Source organism: Setaria italica, chromosome V (genome assembly GCF_000263155.2).
Source record: "Setaria italica strain Yugu1 chromosome V, Setaria_italica_v2.0, whole genome shotgun sequence".
Taxonomy (NCBI): domain Eukaryota; kingdom Viridiplantae; phylum Streptophyta; class Magnoliopsida; order Poales; family Poaceae; genus Setaria; species Setaria italica.
The window spans coordinates 2,501,228-2,514,055 of record NC_028454.1 but is presented as its reverse complement, the minus strand read 5'-3'; the positions used below and the strand labels follow the sequence as shown (position 1 = coordinate 2,514,055).

At 50.9% G+C, this 12,828-nt stretch overlaps 2 protein-coding genes across 2 annotated transcripts; both read right to left on the bottom strand.

Annotated features, from left to right (window-relative positions):
• Nucleotides 1-3,293: 3,293 nt before the first annotated feature.
• On the bottom strand, nucleotides 3,294-5,523 carry LOC111257270 (translation initiation factor IF-2-like). The gene has a single exon (XM_022826534.1). It carries the CDS (start codon nucleotides 4,328-4,330, stop codon nucleotides 3,518-3,520), a length of 813 nt encoding a protein of 270 aa, XP_022682269.1. The 5' UTR covers nucleotides 4,331-5,523; the 3' UTR covers nucleotides 3,294-3,517.
• Nucleotides 5,524-9,966: 4,443 nt separating this feature from the next.
• Nucleotides 9,967-11,268, bottom strand: LOC105914342. Its single transcript, XM_012845853.2, has one exon. It carries the CDS (start codon nucleotides 10,549-10,551, stop codon nucleotides 10,168-10,170), a length of 384 nt encoding a protein of 127 aa, XP_012701307.1. The 5' UTR covers nucleotides 10,552-11,268; the 3' UTR covers nucleotides 9,967-10,167.
• Nucleotides 11,269-12,828: the final 1,560 nt, after the last annotated feature.

Here is a 12,828-nt window from a genome sequence, read left to right as displayed (position 1 = left end):
GGTATGTCGTGTTGCTGCTGGGGCATTCATTTTTAGATGAATAGCAAACCGAGTAGGAGTGCAAGACAGAATTGCTAGATAACTTCTTTTCTACCAAAATTCTAGGATACAATTATTAGCATGTGCAGAAGTTTAGGCCATGTTAGCTAAATGCAGTCTTGCTATGGCTATAGTATTTGTGCCTCACATGGTACTAGCAGTTTGTGCTGCCCATTTCCGTTTTCCAATATTATTTGTTTGGTTGCCTTTTTTCATATTTGAACCTGACAATTTTGCAATATTCTCCAATGATGATGACCCCATTGCTCAGTGGTGGGAGGAAGAGGAAGAGGAGGAGGAAGAAGAAGAAGAGGAGTTAGACGATAACGATCTCATTGTAATTCTTATGCTTGCCGACATGGACTATGAGAGACACAAGAAGAAGCATCATGGTTCAGTCCCAGGATGTGAGGTAGTTCCGAGGGACATGTCTAGTGGCAATCTGTGCATTGTGGTTGATTATTTTGCAGATCCTCCAATATACAATGCAACATTCTTCAGGAGGTTCAGAATGTCAAGAGACCTCTTCTTACGTATCATGGATGGTGTGGAGGAACATGATGACTATTTTAGGCAAAAATCAAATGCAGCAGGTCTTCTCGGTGCCACAGCATTATAGAAGGTGTTTGGGTCATTTCGCATGCTGGCATATGATATTCTAGCTGATTCAATGGATGAAGTTGTGAGGCTTGCTGAGAGCACCATGGTAGAGGCTTTTCACCACTTTGTGCGGGCTGTGATTGAGGTGTTTGGGGAACAGTACTTGAGGCCACCTACTATTGAGGACATTGCAAGATTGTTGGCCATTAACACTAAGAGGGGATGGCCTGATATGCTCGGTTGCATCGATTATATGCATTGGAGGTGGAAGAATTGCCCAACAGCTTGGAAAGGGCAGTATTCAGGGCATGTGGATGGGCCAACTATGATACTTGAAGCTGTTGCATCTAAGGATTTGTGGATTTGGCATTCTTTCTTAGGTCTACCGGGCTCTTTAAATGATATCAATGTTTTGCAGAGATCACCATTGTTTCAAAGGCTAACTTCAGGGACTACACCACCTGTTGAGTACATGCTCAATGGTAACAAGTATACGATACTATCTTGCAGATGGGATCTACCCTTCTTGGGTGACTTTTGTGAAGAGCTATAGGAGTCCACAAGGCAATAAGAAAGTCCATTTCACAAAAGCACAAGAAGCGCGAGGAAGGATGTGGAGAGAGCATTTGGTGTTCTACAAGCGCGCTTTGCCATGGTGAGGAGGCCTACTCTATGGTATATAATGACAACTGCTGTTATCATGCATAACATGATCATTGAAAATGAGAGAGATAAAAAAGAGGATTAGACTATGATCAAGATGGTGGTGAGGTACTGAGGCTGGAGGAGTACCATCGACGCGATCCCCTCATTCTTGAGGAGTTCCTCAAGATACATCAGGAGATTGAGGATAGACGTGTGCATGAGAGACTTTGTGATAATCTTGTGGAGCATTTGTGGGCACTTCATGGTTCTAGCTAGTATGATTATTTGTAGTTTGACCATATTTTTTATGCGTGGAACAATTTGGTGTGCTAGACAATTTCAATGTGCCTATGTGATTTTTATTTTTAAAAATATTTAAATTTGAATTTAAACTGTCATGTTTGAAATTGTGATTTTGAATGTGGTTCATTGCTATGCTTTAGAAATATTTACATTTGAATTATAGTGGTGTGATATGAAGGGCACATATAGAGAATATGTTGAAAATAGGAGGAAAAATAAATAGGGTTTAAGATTTAGGGGCCCTTAGTGGAGTTGAGTATAGAAAATGAGCCCTAAAAATAGAGAGAGAGCCCCTACTTAGGAAGTAGGGGGTCTGATTTAAGGACCATTGCTGAAGTTGCTCTTAGTAGAACAGTTCAAATAAGTTTGGCGTGGACGGGAGACTTCCCGGTATTCGGATATCCGTTAGTTGCACATGAACAAATGTGATGGAAATGTAGGGGTGAAGCGTTTTGACTCAGATGTTGGGACATTCCAAGTGGTAAAATTGGTGGAACATCGCAACAGGCTGCACGAATTGACATTGTCGGCTAGTCCCTATTCTTTCCGGACATAAAATTCGGCGGCAAACGTCTCTAGGACTACTCATCATATAGGAAAATTCAGGACAAGCTACTCGATTCATTGTCAAGTGAAGTCATAAATCCAGAATTGCCACTGAAACCAAGTGTTACATCTTGCATTTCCCCATAATTCCAGTATACTGGTCACGAGTTGCGACATGATCCAATATGCTGGCGATGCGAGTAACATTGTGCAGGCAAAGGCTTTCACTTAGATCTACAACTTTCAGCAGAACATCCTGCACATTAACATCTGAAAGAAGAAAACGAACATCACAAAGGTCTGCAAGACTGCAAGGGCCCTATTCATTTGCTGAAAGATTTTGCACAGAACGTCACTGACCTTTAATCAGTCGGATGAGTTGATAGCACACAATCCAATCGGCACGAAATATTGTTCATAATCATAGCACACAATCAATGTACTAATCTCCTACTGATGCACAACTGATGCTCCACTAAAAGTTACACTGCACGTCTGCACTACACACCATCTAATTTCAGTTCAGTTCATCAGTCAGTCATTATTCAGTAATCACGGCAGGAATATCGTCACACGATAAAATCAGTTCATAGCACACAATCAATGTACTAATCTCCTACTGATGCACAATCGATGCTCCACCAAAAGTTACACTGCACGTCTGCACTACACATCATCTAATTTCAGTTCAGTTCACCAGTCAGTCATTATTCAGTAATCACGGCAGATCTAGTACCTAGGCCACCCGAGTCTGTTGCTTCTTGATCTTGCCCAATCTCCTCCCCTCCCCTCCTCCTCTTACGATCAACAGCAGATTCACCTTTGTGAAGTGGCTAAATTATAGGAAAATTCAGCACATGCTATTCAACTCATTGTCAAGTGAAGTCATAAGTCCATAATTGCCACTGAAAGTCTGAAACTGGGTGTTACATCCTGCATTTCCCCACGATCCTAGTACACTTGTCACAAGTTACAACATGACCCAATGTGTTGGCAATGCGAGCGACATTGTGCACACAAATGCAATTTCACTGAGATGCACAACTTTCAGCAGAACAGCCTACATAACATCTGAAGGAGACGAACATCGCAAACATCTGCAATGTTAACATCTCAGCTAGGCCCTACTCAACATTTGCTGAATGATTTCAAACATAATGTCACTGACCGTAAATCAGTCCAATCAGTTGATAGCACACAATCCAATCAGTACAGAACATTTCCACACGATGAAATCAGTTCATAGCACACAATCAATGCACTAATCTCCTACTGATGCACAATCGATGCTCCAGCCAAAGTTAACACTGCACTAAACACCATCTAATTTTAGTTCAGTTCACCAGTCATCATTATTCAGTAATCAGTGTAGCAGCTCTAGTACCTAGACTGGCAGAGTCTGCTGCTTCTTGGCCTTGCCCGATCCCCTCCCCTTCCTCCCTTTCCCTCCCCTGCTCCTCTTCTGACCAGCAGCAGATTCATCAAGCCCGGTTGCGGCCACCGCGTTCGATGGCGCACCGTCCGCAGCCACGGCACCAGCCGCTTTCATCCCGTCGGCCTGACCCCCACCCGGGTTGCAGTTGCAGCCGTTCCCGGCCGCAGAGCCGCAGATCGAGGATCCATAGCCGTTGCTGACATTGAGTTCGCCGAAGACCCTCCTCCCCTGCTCGGCGTGGTCGCCAACAGGTGGGGCTCGTCGCACGGGGCCGTCCCCGGCGAATTTCCTCTTGCTGCCGCCCCGCGCGCTGCGGCCAACCGGCGTCTCGTTCCTGCGGCCTGTCGGCGGCGGCCGCGGCGCCGAGGCAGCAGCAGGAGCCTGCCGCCGCGGGTGCGGCGTCCGTCCGGCGTCCCGGTCCAGCGGCAGCACACCGCGCGCCGGCGTCGCCGCACACGCGGATGCCGCAGCCGTAGCGGCGGTGCGCCTGTGGCCGCGGGCGGCGCTGCGCGGCGGGCGCGGGGCGGTGCCGAGGTCGAGCTCGCGGTCGCGCGCGCGCCAGTCGACGCCCTTCTCGGCCAGCACCACCTCCCGCGGCCGCGCCGCGCCGAACGGGTCCGCCTTGGCCTTGATCTGCTCCCTCTTCGCCTCCTCCTCCTGCTGCTGCTGCATCGCGACCTGCTCCCGCTCCTCGCGCTCGACCTCGTCGGCCCACGAGAAGCCGAACCGGGTCGTCGGCTTGGCACCGCCTCCGTTCTCCATCTCTGCCTCCGCTTTCTCGGAACGCGTGATTTGCAACTGCGCAAGTGGTGGTGCGGTTTCGCGGTGCGCCGGGCCTCAAGTTTCGAAATGGGGTTGGTGGGGTTTTGCAACGGTCGGTAACCGCACGGCTGCACCCAGCCCAAAGGAAAAGGAAACCCCCGTGCACAATCCCGTAGGCCGTAGAAGAAAAGCAACGGTCGGAGAGTTGCGTGTGCCCATCAGACAGGCCCCCTGTACACTGCTGGGCTACTACTTTATCCTGAGTGCTCTAAATTTATTTTTCTAAACAAGCTTCCAGGTTGGTATCCCAGCACGTCGGAGCTTGTCTCCTTGTTGAATCGCTTGGCCTCCATTCATGCGGGGCACAGCGACATCAGGTTCCTAGTCCGGCACAGTGAGGAGGCAAAGCAAGAGCAGGGAGAGAAAAGCAAGGGGACTTCATCACCACCAGCGTCCTTGCTCCTCACCAAGTCCACGGCAGCCGGGCAAGTCCGAGGCGGAGGGAGCTCGAGCTGAGCCTGATTTGGTCCAGCTCGAGCTCAACGGAGCTTCGCTGGAACTTGATTAGGCAGTGTTCGAGCTCGATTGAGCCTCGCCGGAGATCAATTGAGCGGGAAGACCTTGCTGGCGGGGCTTGTGCGGGGCAAGTGCGAGAACGGCGTTGGCCATGAAGGCGAGCTTTTTCCTTGGCAGTGAGGGTGAGGAGAGCTCGGGCGCTTGGCAAGCGCGGCGTGGAGCACGTCGCTGTGGGCGAGGGGGATGGCACAGTGTGGGGTCAGCGGTCCTAGCATGGGATTCGGGGACGTGGGGCTTGGAGGAGCGCGTCGGGCTGAGCGGGAAGAAGATGGAGCGATCGATCCGACCATGCTCAAGCTCAGCCTCGTCGGAGCTCGATTGGGATGTGCTCGAGTTCGATTGAGGCGAGCCGGAGCTCGATTCAGCTTTACTGTAGCTCTATTGGACTGTGTCAGTGCCGACCAAGGGGGGAAGGAGGAGGAGGCGACGGTGGAGGCAGAGGACGAGCTGCGTCGAGGTGGTCAGGTGGAGAAGGATGGCTTGGGCACCAAGGAGAGATGCTGGGCTAACTTTACCTTCAACGGGTTATCCTATCACACCATGCGACCAACCAAACATAGTCGTAACTATCCAGGCTAGCTTAAGACACTCGAACCAGACACGAGCCTTTTGTATTTCTTAAGTCGTGACGTAAAAAATACGGATGTTGGAAATGAGCTGTTTTTATATATGTGATTGTGATAGTCATCAGGAAAAATTGAATATATGGTACTGCAAAATTCAATAATGGGCTAGGGTCCCTAAAAACGCTCAATATGGTACTGCGAAATGCAATAATAGCTCTTCGTCAGATGGACTAAGGCTCCAAAAAGCGGCTCAATATGGCGTGCAACAAACGTTTTTTGGGAAAAAAATAGCGCGGAAACCTAAGACGGGCTAAAAATGGCTCAACAAAATTGGGCTCATAAAGGCTCTTACATGGACCGAGCTTCAATTTGTGACGAATCGAAATTATAATAACACCCCTGTCATGTCGGAGCCACGTTGGATTTTTGTCCAACGTGGCACAACCTCTGAAACAATTTTATAACGACATGTGGGACGAATTTTTATTCATCATTATCTTAGTGACGCACCGAATAAGGAACGTTTTACGACGCTCGACAAATGACGAAGTATTTCGTTACTCCTGCGTCATAAATAATCACGGTTTATGGTAAAAAATACGTTTATGATATTTTTTGATCCGTCACTGGTCCGAAAATTTCTTGTAGTGTTAGGTTAAGCTCCCCAACCAGCTACGCTACACAAGCAAGTGTTCTGACTTTCTAATTGCGGGGGATCCAACATTGGACGTACACGATGCGACAAAAACAGTGTCGCAGGTGTGGGACTATAGTTACAGGGTGGGTTTGGTAAAGAAGGAACCCAACGTCTGAACTTGTTGCATGGCTTAAGCTCGATGTCGTAGCATGAGAATAGGCGGATCCTAGGGACTCATTAAGACTCATTAATGGGGCAGCATACTTAATCTAGCAATAGTACTAGGTTCTCCCTTCACCTCCGCTAGCATCCGCTAGCACGCTGCACAAACAATTAGGGACCAGGGACGGTGGAGGCACGAGGGCATCATCATTCCACTCATTTTGATACTATCCATAGCCCATAGACTGCAAGCATTTGACCCCGAATGACATCAAACCTACACAACAAGAGACTATAATCAATAAAACATGCAATAGGATATGCGCTACACCAACATTACTTATACTAAAACAAAAGGAGAAATTGCAGTATATCTAATACTCACAAAACAATTGCATTGTATATAGGTGGCTATGGATAGGCTATTGGTGAGCATGGATAACGCCAATTTGAATACGGCATAAATTCCAAAAAAACTATATCCTTTGTGATGGCCATTGCTCTATCACATGCTCCCCTAATCAAACTTAACCTAAAGACCTAGTGACCTACAAGATCTATACAAAACACGGTATAGATATAATGCTCACCAACTTGGGAATAAAATTTGGATCCAAAAATTCAACCACAGATTTGCCATGCATGCTCCACAAACTTAGGGTTCTAGCTAATAACAACCAACGCAAAAAATTTCCACTTGGATATATAAACGGAGGAGGAGATGGGGTATTACCTTGGTGAAGCAATTTGAGAGCCGATCTGGCCTTAATCGACTCCAAAAATCTGAATTCAATGAGGACAGACAATTGTGGTTTGACCATTTAGGTATAGGGCAGACATTTATGAACTCCCAAGAGCAAAAAAAATGGCACCTCCTAATCTCTAGGCGGCATGCAGCCTAGCCCTGGACTCTGTTTACGACAACTGCATCCTCCAGAATTTTTTTTGAAATGAACTAGACAGGAGAGCTGCCGATTATATTAATAAAGAAGATGAAGTCCAGACCGGATGAAAATAAGAAAAAGAAAAAATGACGCAGGCACCGACAGGTTGGAATGGGTCTTCAACGCATGCTGCACCACGTCCTCACACACAACTAAACTCTACAACACATCGGCCGGTTAGATTGGAACATCAACCGTCGCCAAACTCCACTCCTCACAACACCTCGGCGACAGAACCGAAGCCTTACCGCAGCTCGTACCACCATACACACGGTCTTGAAGTCACCAAAACCTTATAGAGAAACCTAGCATCGATGTAGAACCGAGAAGCAGACAGCACCGCACCGAGAAGGTCACCGCCATGCAGGACCATCCGTCGTAGTGCTGCTGTAACATCACTCTCCACTTGACAGGGTGATAGCACCGAATCCGGACCTCTCGCAGGCTGTCTCGCAGTCGCCACCACGATAACACAACGCGCGGAGGCCTCGTCTCATCCGCCATTGGACTCTGCCTCTCCCTCATCGCCTCGAAGATACACCGCGCGCGGGAGTTTCGCCACGCCCGCTGCAGTACTCCACGTCACGGATCTGTTTCTTATATCGCTGTCAGAGTGTTGACTGATATTGCCTCGCTCCCTAAGATCTCCATTGATCAGCCAAGCCGCCTCAGAGTGTCGAAACCGCCTCGTTGCTTCACCCTCGTACATAGCCTTCTCCGTCGTGTCAGCAAGCCAGAGAAGTCGCTTGCGCGCGTCTTCCGATGATGTACCGCACCGGATAACCCAGCTAGGCTGAGCAAACCGCCGCGATCCGCTGCAAGCCTAGTCGTCCCACGTTGTCGTTGCCGCAAGCGCCGTCCTCCGACGCAGTTCCACACCGCACTGATCGCTGCCAGGCAACGTCAGCCGCCGCGCTCCGCTGCAAGCAGCCAAATCCGACCACCATGCAACAACCCCTGGCCGCCACCATAACTTGGAACACCTGCACATGGACTCGGGAACACCCATTCAGCTCACCGCGCGGCGGAGTTGCCGCCCTCGACTAAAACCTCTCGTGACAATAGCTTAGCAGTGCCACGAACCAAGTTGGGTCTCTAGAGACGATGCCTCCAAGAAGGGTACGCTCGTCTAGGATCTTGACAGGATTTTCACCCAGAAACCCCGTGCAGCAGGTCGTAGCTCTAGCATGACGCCCCCAACAGGGAAGACGACGTCTTAGGACACCGCCGTCATGCCCACCAGCACAAAGGCCGGTGAGGGCTTTCGTCTAGAGCAATACAACCCCTCGCTGCACGTACCTGGTTCGGCACTTCTGAGTGACTACTACGACAGCCCAGCCGAGTCGACGCTGCCGCCGCGCCTCCACTCGCCATGCCGCCGTACCTCCACCTCCTTTTCTATCGCCGCCCTCCATCGCTGCCCACATGCAGCGTCCTCCACCGCCTGCACCTCCCTGCCGACGCCGTGCATCCGCTTGCCGTGCTCCTCACGACCACCGCACTCCTTCCCGCCACTGTGCGCTCTCCTCCCCGCCACTATGCGCTCTCCCGACCGCACGCTCCTCGCAGCGGCGGCGCGCCTCCCAGCGTCTAATGACTTGTCGCCAAGCAACGCATGCGGTAGTCTTGCGCTCCCCATCGCCTCTACGACGTTTGCACCAGGAGGATGGCCTGGCACATCACGTGTCACCACCATGGTGCCATGAGCGTACTTCGCACCCTTCGGCCCCACCACCATGACGGTGCTGCAAACTGCAAACCTGCATCGCCGACGAGCAGCACCACCAGCTCCCTGCATGCCCACCTCCAGGCGCCTCTGCGGCGCCCTCTCCTCCCGCCACCCGCCATGCACGACGTGCTGCTCACCGCCGCCGGGGTCCTGCCGGCCGCCTCCGGGCGCGTCGACCTCCGGGCCGGCGCCGGCTCCGCCCCGGGCTTGCCGCCTGGTCCATCGGCGGCGCGGCGCTGCTGAGCCTGCTACTGACGCGGTGCAGCACCGCCCGTCGCTGACCCGGAGAGGGGGCCGACCACCACCGCGCTATCTCGTCGTCCGCGCCGTCCGCCAGGAGGGACAGCGGCTGGATGCACGGGGCAGCACTTGGTGCCCTCCGTGCTGCCGTCGCTGATGCAGCACGACGCCCGTTGCAGCAACGACCTCCTCGCCCCGCCGTGCGTGAAGCCGAAGCCGCCGTACCCGTGGACACGCGCCGCGCCGCCCGGCTCCACCCTCGACTCGCGCGCGCCCGCGGCAACCAAGGCCATCAGTAGCAGCAGCGCGCACTCGCGTGTCGCGTTGCCCCGCCGCAGCCTCCCGCCTCGCCGCTAGCGTGCGCTTCCTCCTCCGCCCGGACAGCGGCCGTTCGCCCCGAACCGCTGCCACACTTCGCTCCCGGACCGCCGCCACCCTTCGCCGCCGGCGCTCGACGGATCCGGGGGCGGGGAGGCCGGATCCGCCCACGGCGCGGCCGGATTTGGCTGCTGCCGCCCCCGTCGCGCCGCCCGGCCGGAGCTTTGCCGCCGTCCCGGCCCGGCGTGGAAGCCTCGAATGGCCTGTGCCCCGCCGCCGCCGTCCTCGGAAGTCGGATGGACTTCCGACGGCCTCCTCCGGCGGCGGCGAGGTGAGAGGTCGGGGGGGGGGGGGGGGGGGGGGGGTCGGCGGCGGCGCGGGAGGGCGCCCGTCCCGTGTCGCCCTCCGGGAGAGCGACGCGGGGGCTCTATCAGTTCCCACAAGTGACGCAAGAGAGATCGCTGTGTCCAAAATTTCTTTGAAACACAAACAATCGATCGGTCGAAATAGACCCAATTACACAGTTCTTGATCAAATAAACTGGCACCGTCAAGCCCGAATCCGCCGGAGAGTGCGTGGTAGGCAGAAGTGCTGCAGCCCCCAAAGAACGGTCCTTTTGCTTGCAGGAAGATTGGGAACACGCCGCCGTCGCCGAACCGTGGTGGTCAGAAGCTCAAGATGCCGGAGCACTTGCGCTTGAACCACCGGAGCCCCCGGCGTATCGAGGCCTTCACCTTGCCCTCGACCGCGTACACCTTGTACCCCGCGACCCGCCGCCGTCGCTTCATCTCAGGGTCGCCGAAGCAGCCGACGCGGACCCCGCGCACGCCGCCGCCACCGCAGATGCCGCCGCGCCGCCTCATGCCCGCTGCAGGCAGCGGCGGGGTAGAGGGTTCCTGCGGCGCCATGGCGAGCTGATGCGGCGGCAGCGACGCGGTCGTGTAGATCTCTCGGGGGAATGGGCTCTTCGGGCGGGCGGTGGAGTGATAGGGTGCGGTGGATGGCCGGAAAGGATCGCCCCGGGATGGGCGGTGGTGGAGACTGGCCATAGAGAAAAAGGTGGAGGCGCGAGTGCAGGACGGAATATGGAGGGAGGAACAACGTGGGGCTGTGACTCCGTTGCTTCATTTGGAACATTTTGTATGAGAGTTCTGTCATCCCTTAAATTTTGAAGAATGGCCACGACAAGTAGGTATGTTTATATCTAGACGTCTAGTTATTCCAATTTCCAAAGATACTCCCTCCGAAGGGGAGAACTGTAATGTAGTAAAACCAATCATGTCCTTTGAAAACAAAATATTTGATCTTTTACTGTCTCATTACTATGAGCACATGATCAACACACACTGAGGCATATATCTATGAACCTTCAATTCATCTCGTAAAGATGCAAGCGATGATCATGAACTGCAAGCATATACAAACTATACCTTGTCCGGAGATACATCTTTACATCAACAGCTCAGGGGCCGCCGCGCCGGAAGTGTTTTATTCACCCTCCAAACTCCAAACCATATATGCAGGTACTCGATCCATTCAGCGAGCAGCGCTCCTTCATTCAGTCGTGGCGGTTGCTGCCCTGGTGGCCCTTGCCGGGGCTAGGACCAGGAGTCGTCCACGAGTCATCACTGAGCACCTTCAGCGCCGGTGGCGCGCGCAACATGCATGGGGCTTGCACCCCGCGCGCAGTGAGCCGTTGGCAGGGCTTGGCTCATCAGGAGCACGGCCACGGTGAGCGCAAGAAAGGTTGAAGAAGATGACTTGGCCATCGACTTTAGCATATAGGAATTAGGGGATAAGAAAGCTAGGCGTTGAGTAAGTGCTGCTTGATCTGCTGATGATCGATAGATGAGTTGGGTGCTTTGAGACAGGAGGCTGTATGGGATTTTCTTTGTTCTTGAATTGTTTACTGTCCTATGCGTTCGCAGACAGCTAATTCGTTACAGCATTCAGCACATAATTATCACAAATTGAAGGAAAAGAGTTCATAAAGGAAAAGGAAAATTGTAAGTATATTATTATTGTTCCTCCATTCATTCTTGACCAAAAAAATTCCAAAGCGACCACCTCCATTGCTTTGCTTGCCGAGAAGATGGTCTCTTTGCTCCTTTACTTTGCAGTAGGGACCAGAAACACAATCAATATGCTGCTTAGAAAATAATATGCACAAAATAATTATCTTTTCTTTAAAAAATTACATCATTATGAGTACACCATATTACCCATGTAAGAGCCGCGACCCCATAAAGATTAATATTTTTTCCTTATTTTCTAAGTCTGTTAACCAATTACTAGGCATACAATTTACAGATCTCGGTGGTGGCGTTAGCCCAGTAGTTACCTAAATCACCCTCCAAATGCGTGGCAAACTGTGGCTAGTGGCTGGGACGACTATAAGGCCGTAAATTTTATTTTTCTAAAATATACAATTTTTGTGATACTCAGGCTTTTGATATGACAATTTGAAAATTCAAAGACATAGTTTATACGAACAAATCCAACGTTACACTGATCACAGCAAAAGAATGCAACAAACACAATTCCTCCTAATCATGACATATTATTTCTTATTATAATTGTACATAATAAAGCAAAGATATTTGCTCTATGGTACCACTAGTATTAGAAACCACAAGAGGGAAAGATGAAGAAAGAAGAATGATTGCTATCTTAGAACTCCAAAACAGTGTGTATATAAGCAAATCCTAGGTAGCAACTATCGTAGCAAAAGGAGATGCAAAACCGCACAATTCCCCCTCCCAATCTTTCATGAATGGCTAACAATAGGTTATTCTAAAATCGTACATAATAACATACATTCCAATTATAACAAAGCAACAGCTATATTTATTCTATGGTATTATTAGAAACCACAAGTTGAAAAAGAAAACGATGGCTATCTGACAAGTGGTGTAGAGACAAGCGACGTCCTGAGGCAACAGCTAGATCTCGTATATGGTGGAAAAGCATAAGTGTGTAAGGTTTCCCCAGTTGATAGTGCTACTAATAAGCAAGAATCACTTTATTTTCGTGCCATTATGAAATGGGAGACAGTGCTATTTAAATATTTCCATAAAAAATGCTATTTGAATCTCGTATAAGAAAACTGCAAGGCACCTTGATATGAATGAGGACAGGTTTCTCTAATTTATATTCATCACTTATCTGGCCTCATATTTGCAGGAGTTGCAAGGTTGAAAGAATGAAAGCCGTCATCGTGGACTGGATGTCTGGCTCGCGCTAGGGTGGAGCCATGGCGGCAGATGCCAGCAAGGTGGAGCGCCGTGGAACATTTATTAGATACCTGCATATTGCATGATAGAATA

Coding starts and splice junctions, on each gene's coding strand:
- LOC105914342 (XM_012845853.2), bottom strand. CDS start 10,551: ATGGCCAGTCTCCACCACCGCCCATCCCGGGGCGATCCTTTCCGGCCA.
- LOC111257270 (XM_022826534.1), bottom strand. CDS start 4,330: ATGGAGAACGGAGGCGGTGCCAAGCCGACGACCCGGTTCGGCTTCTCG.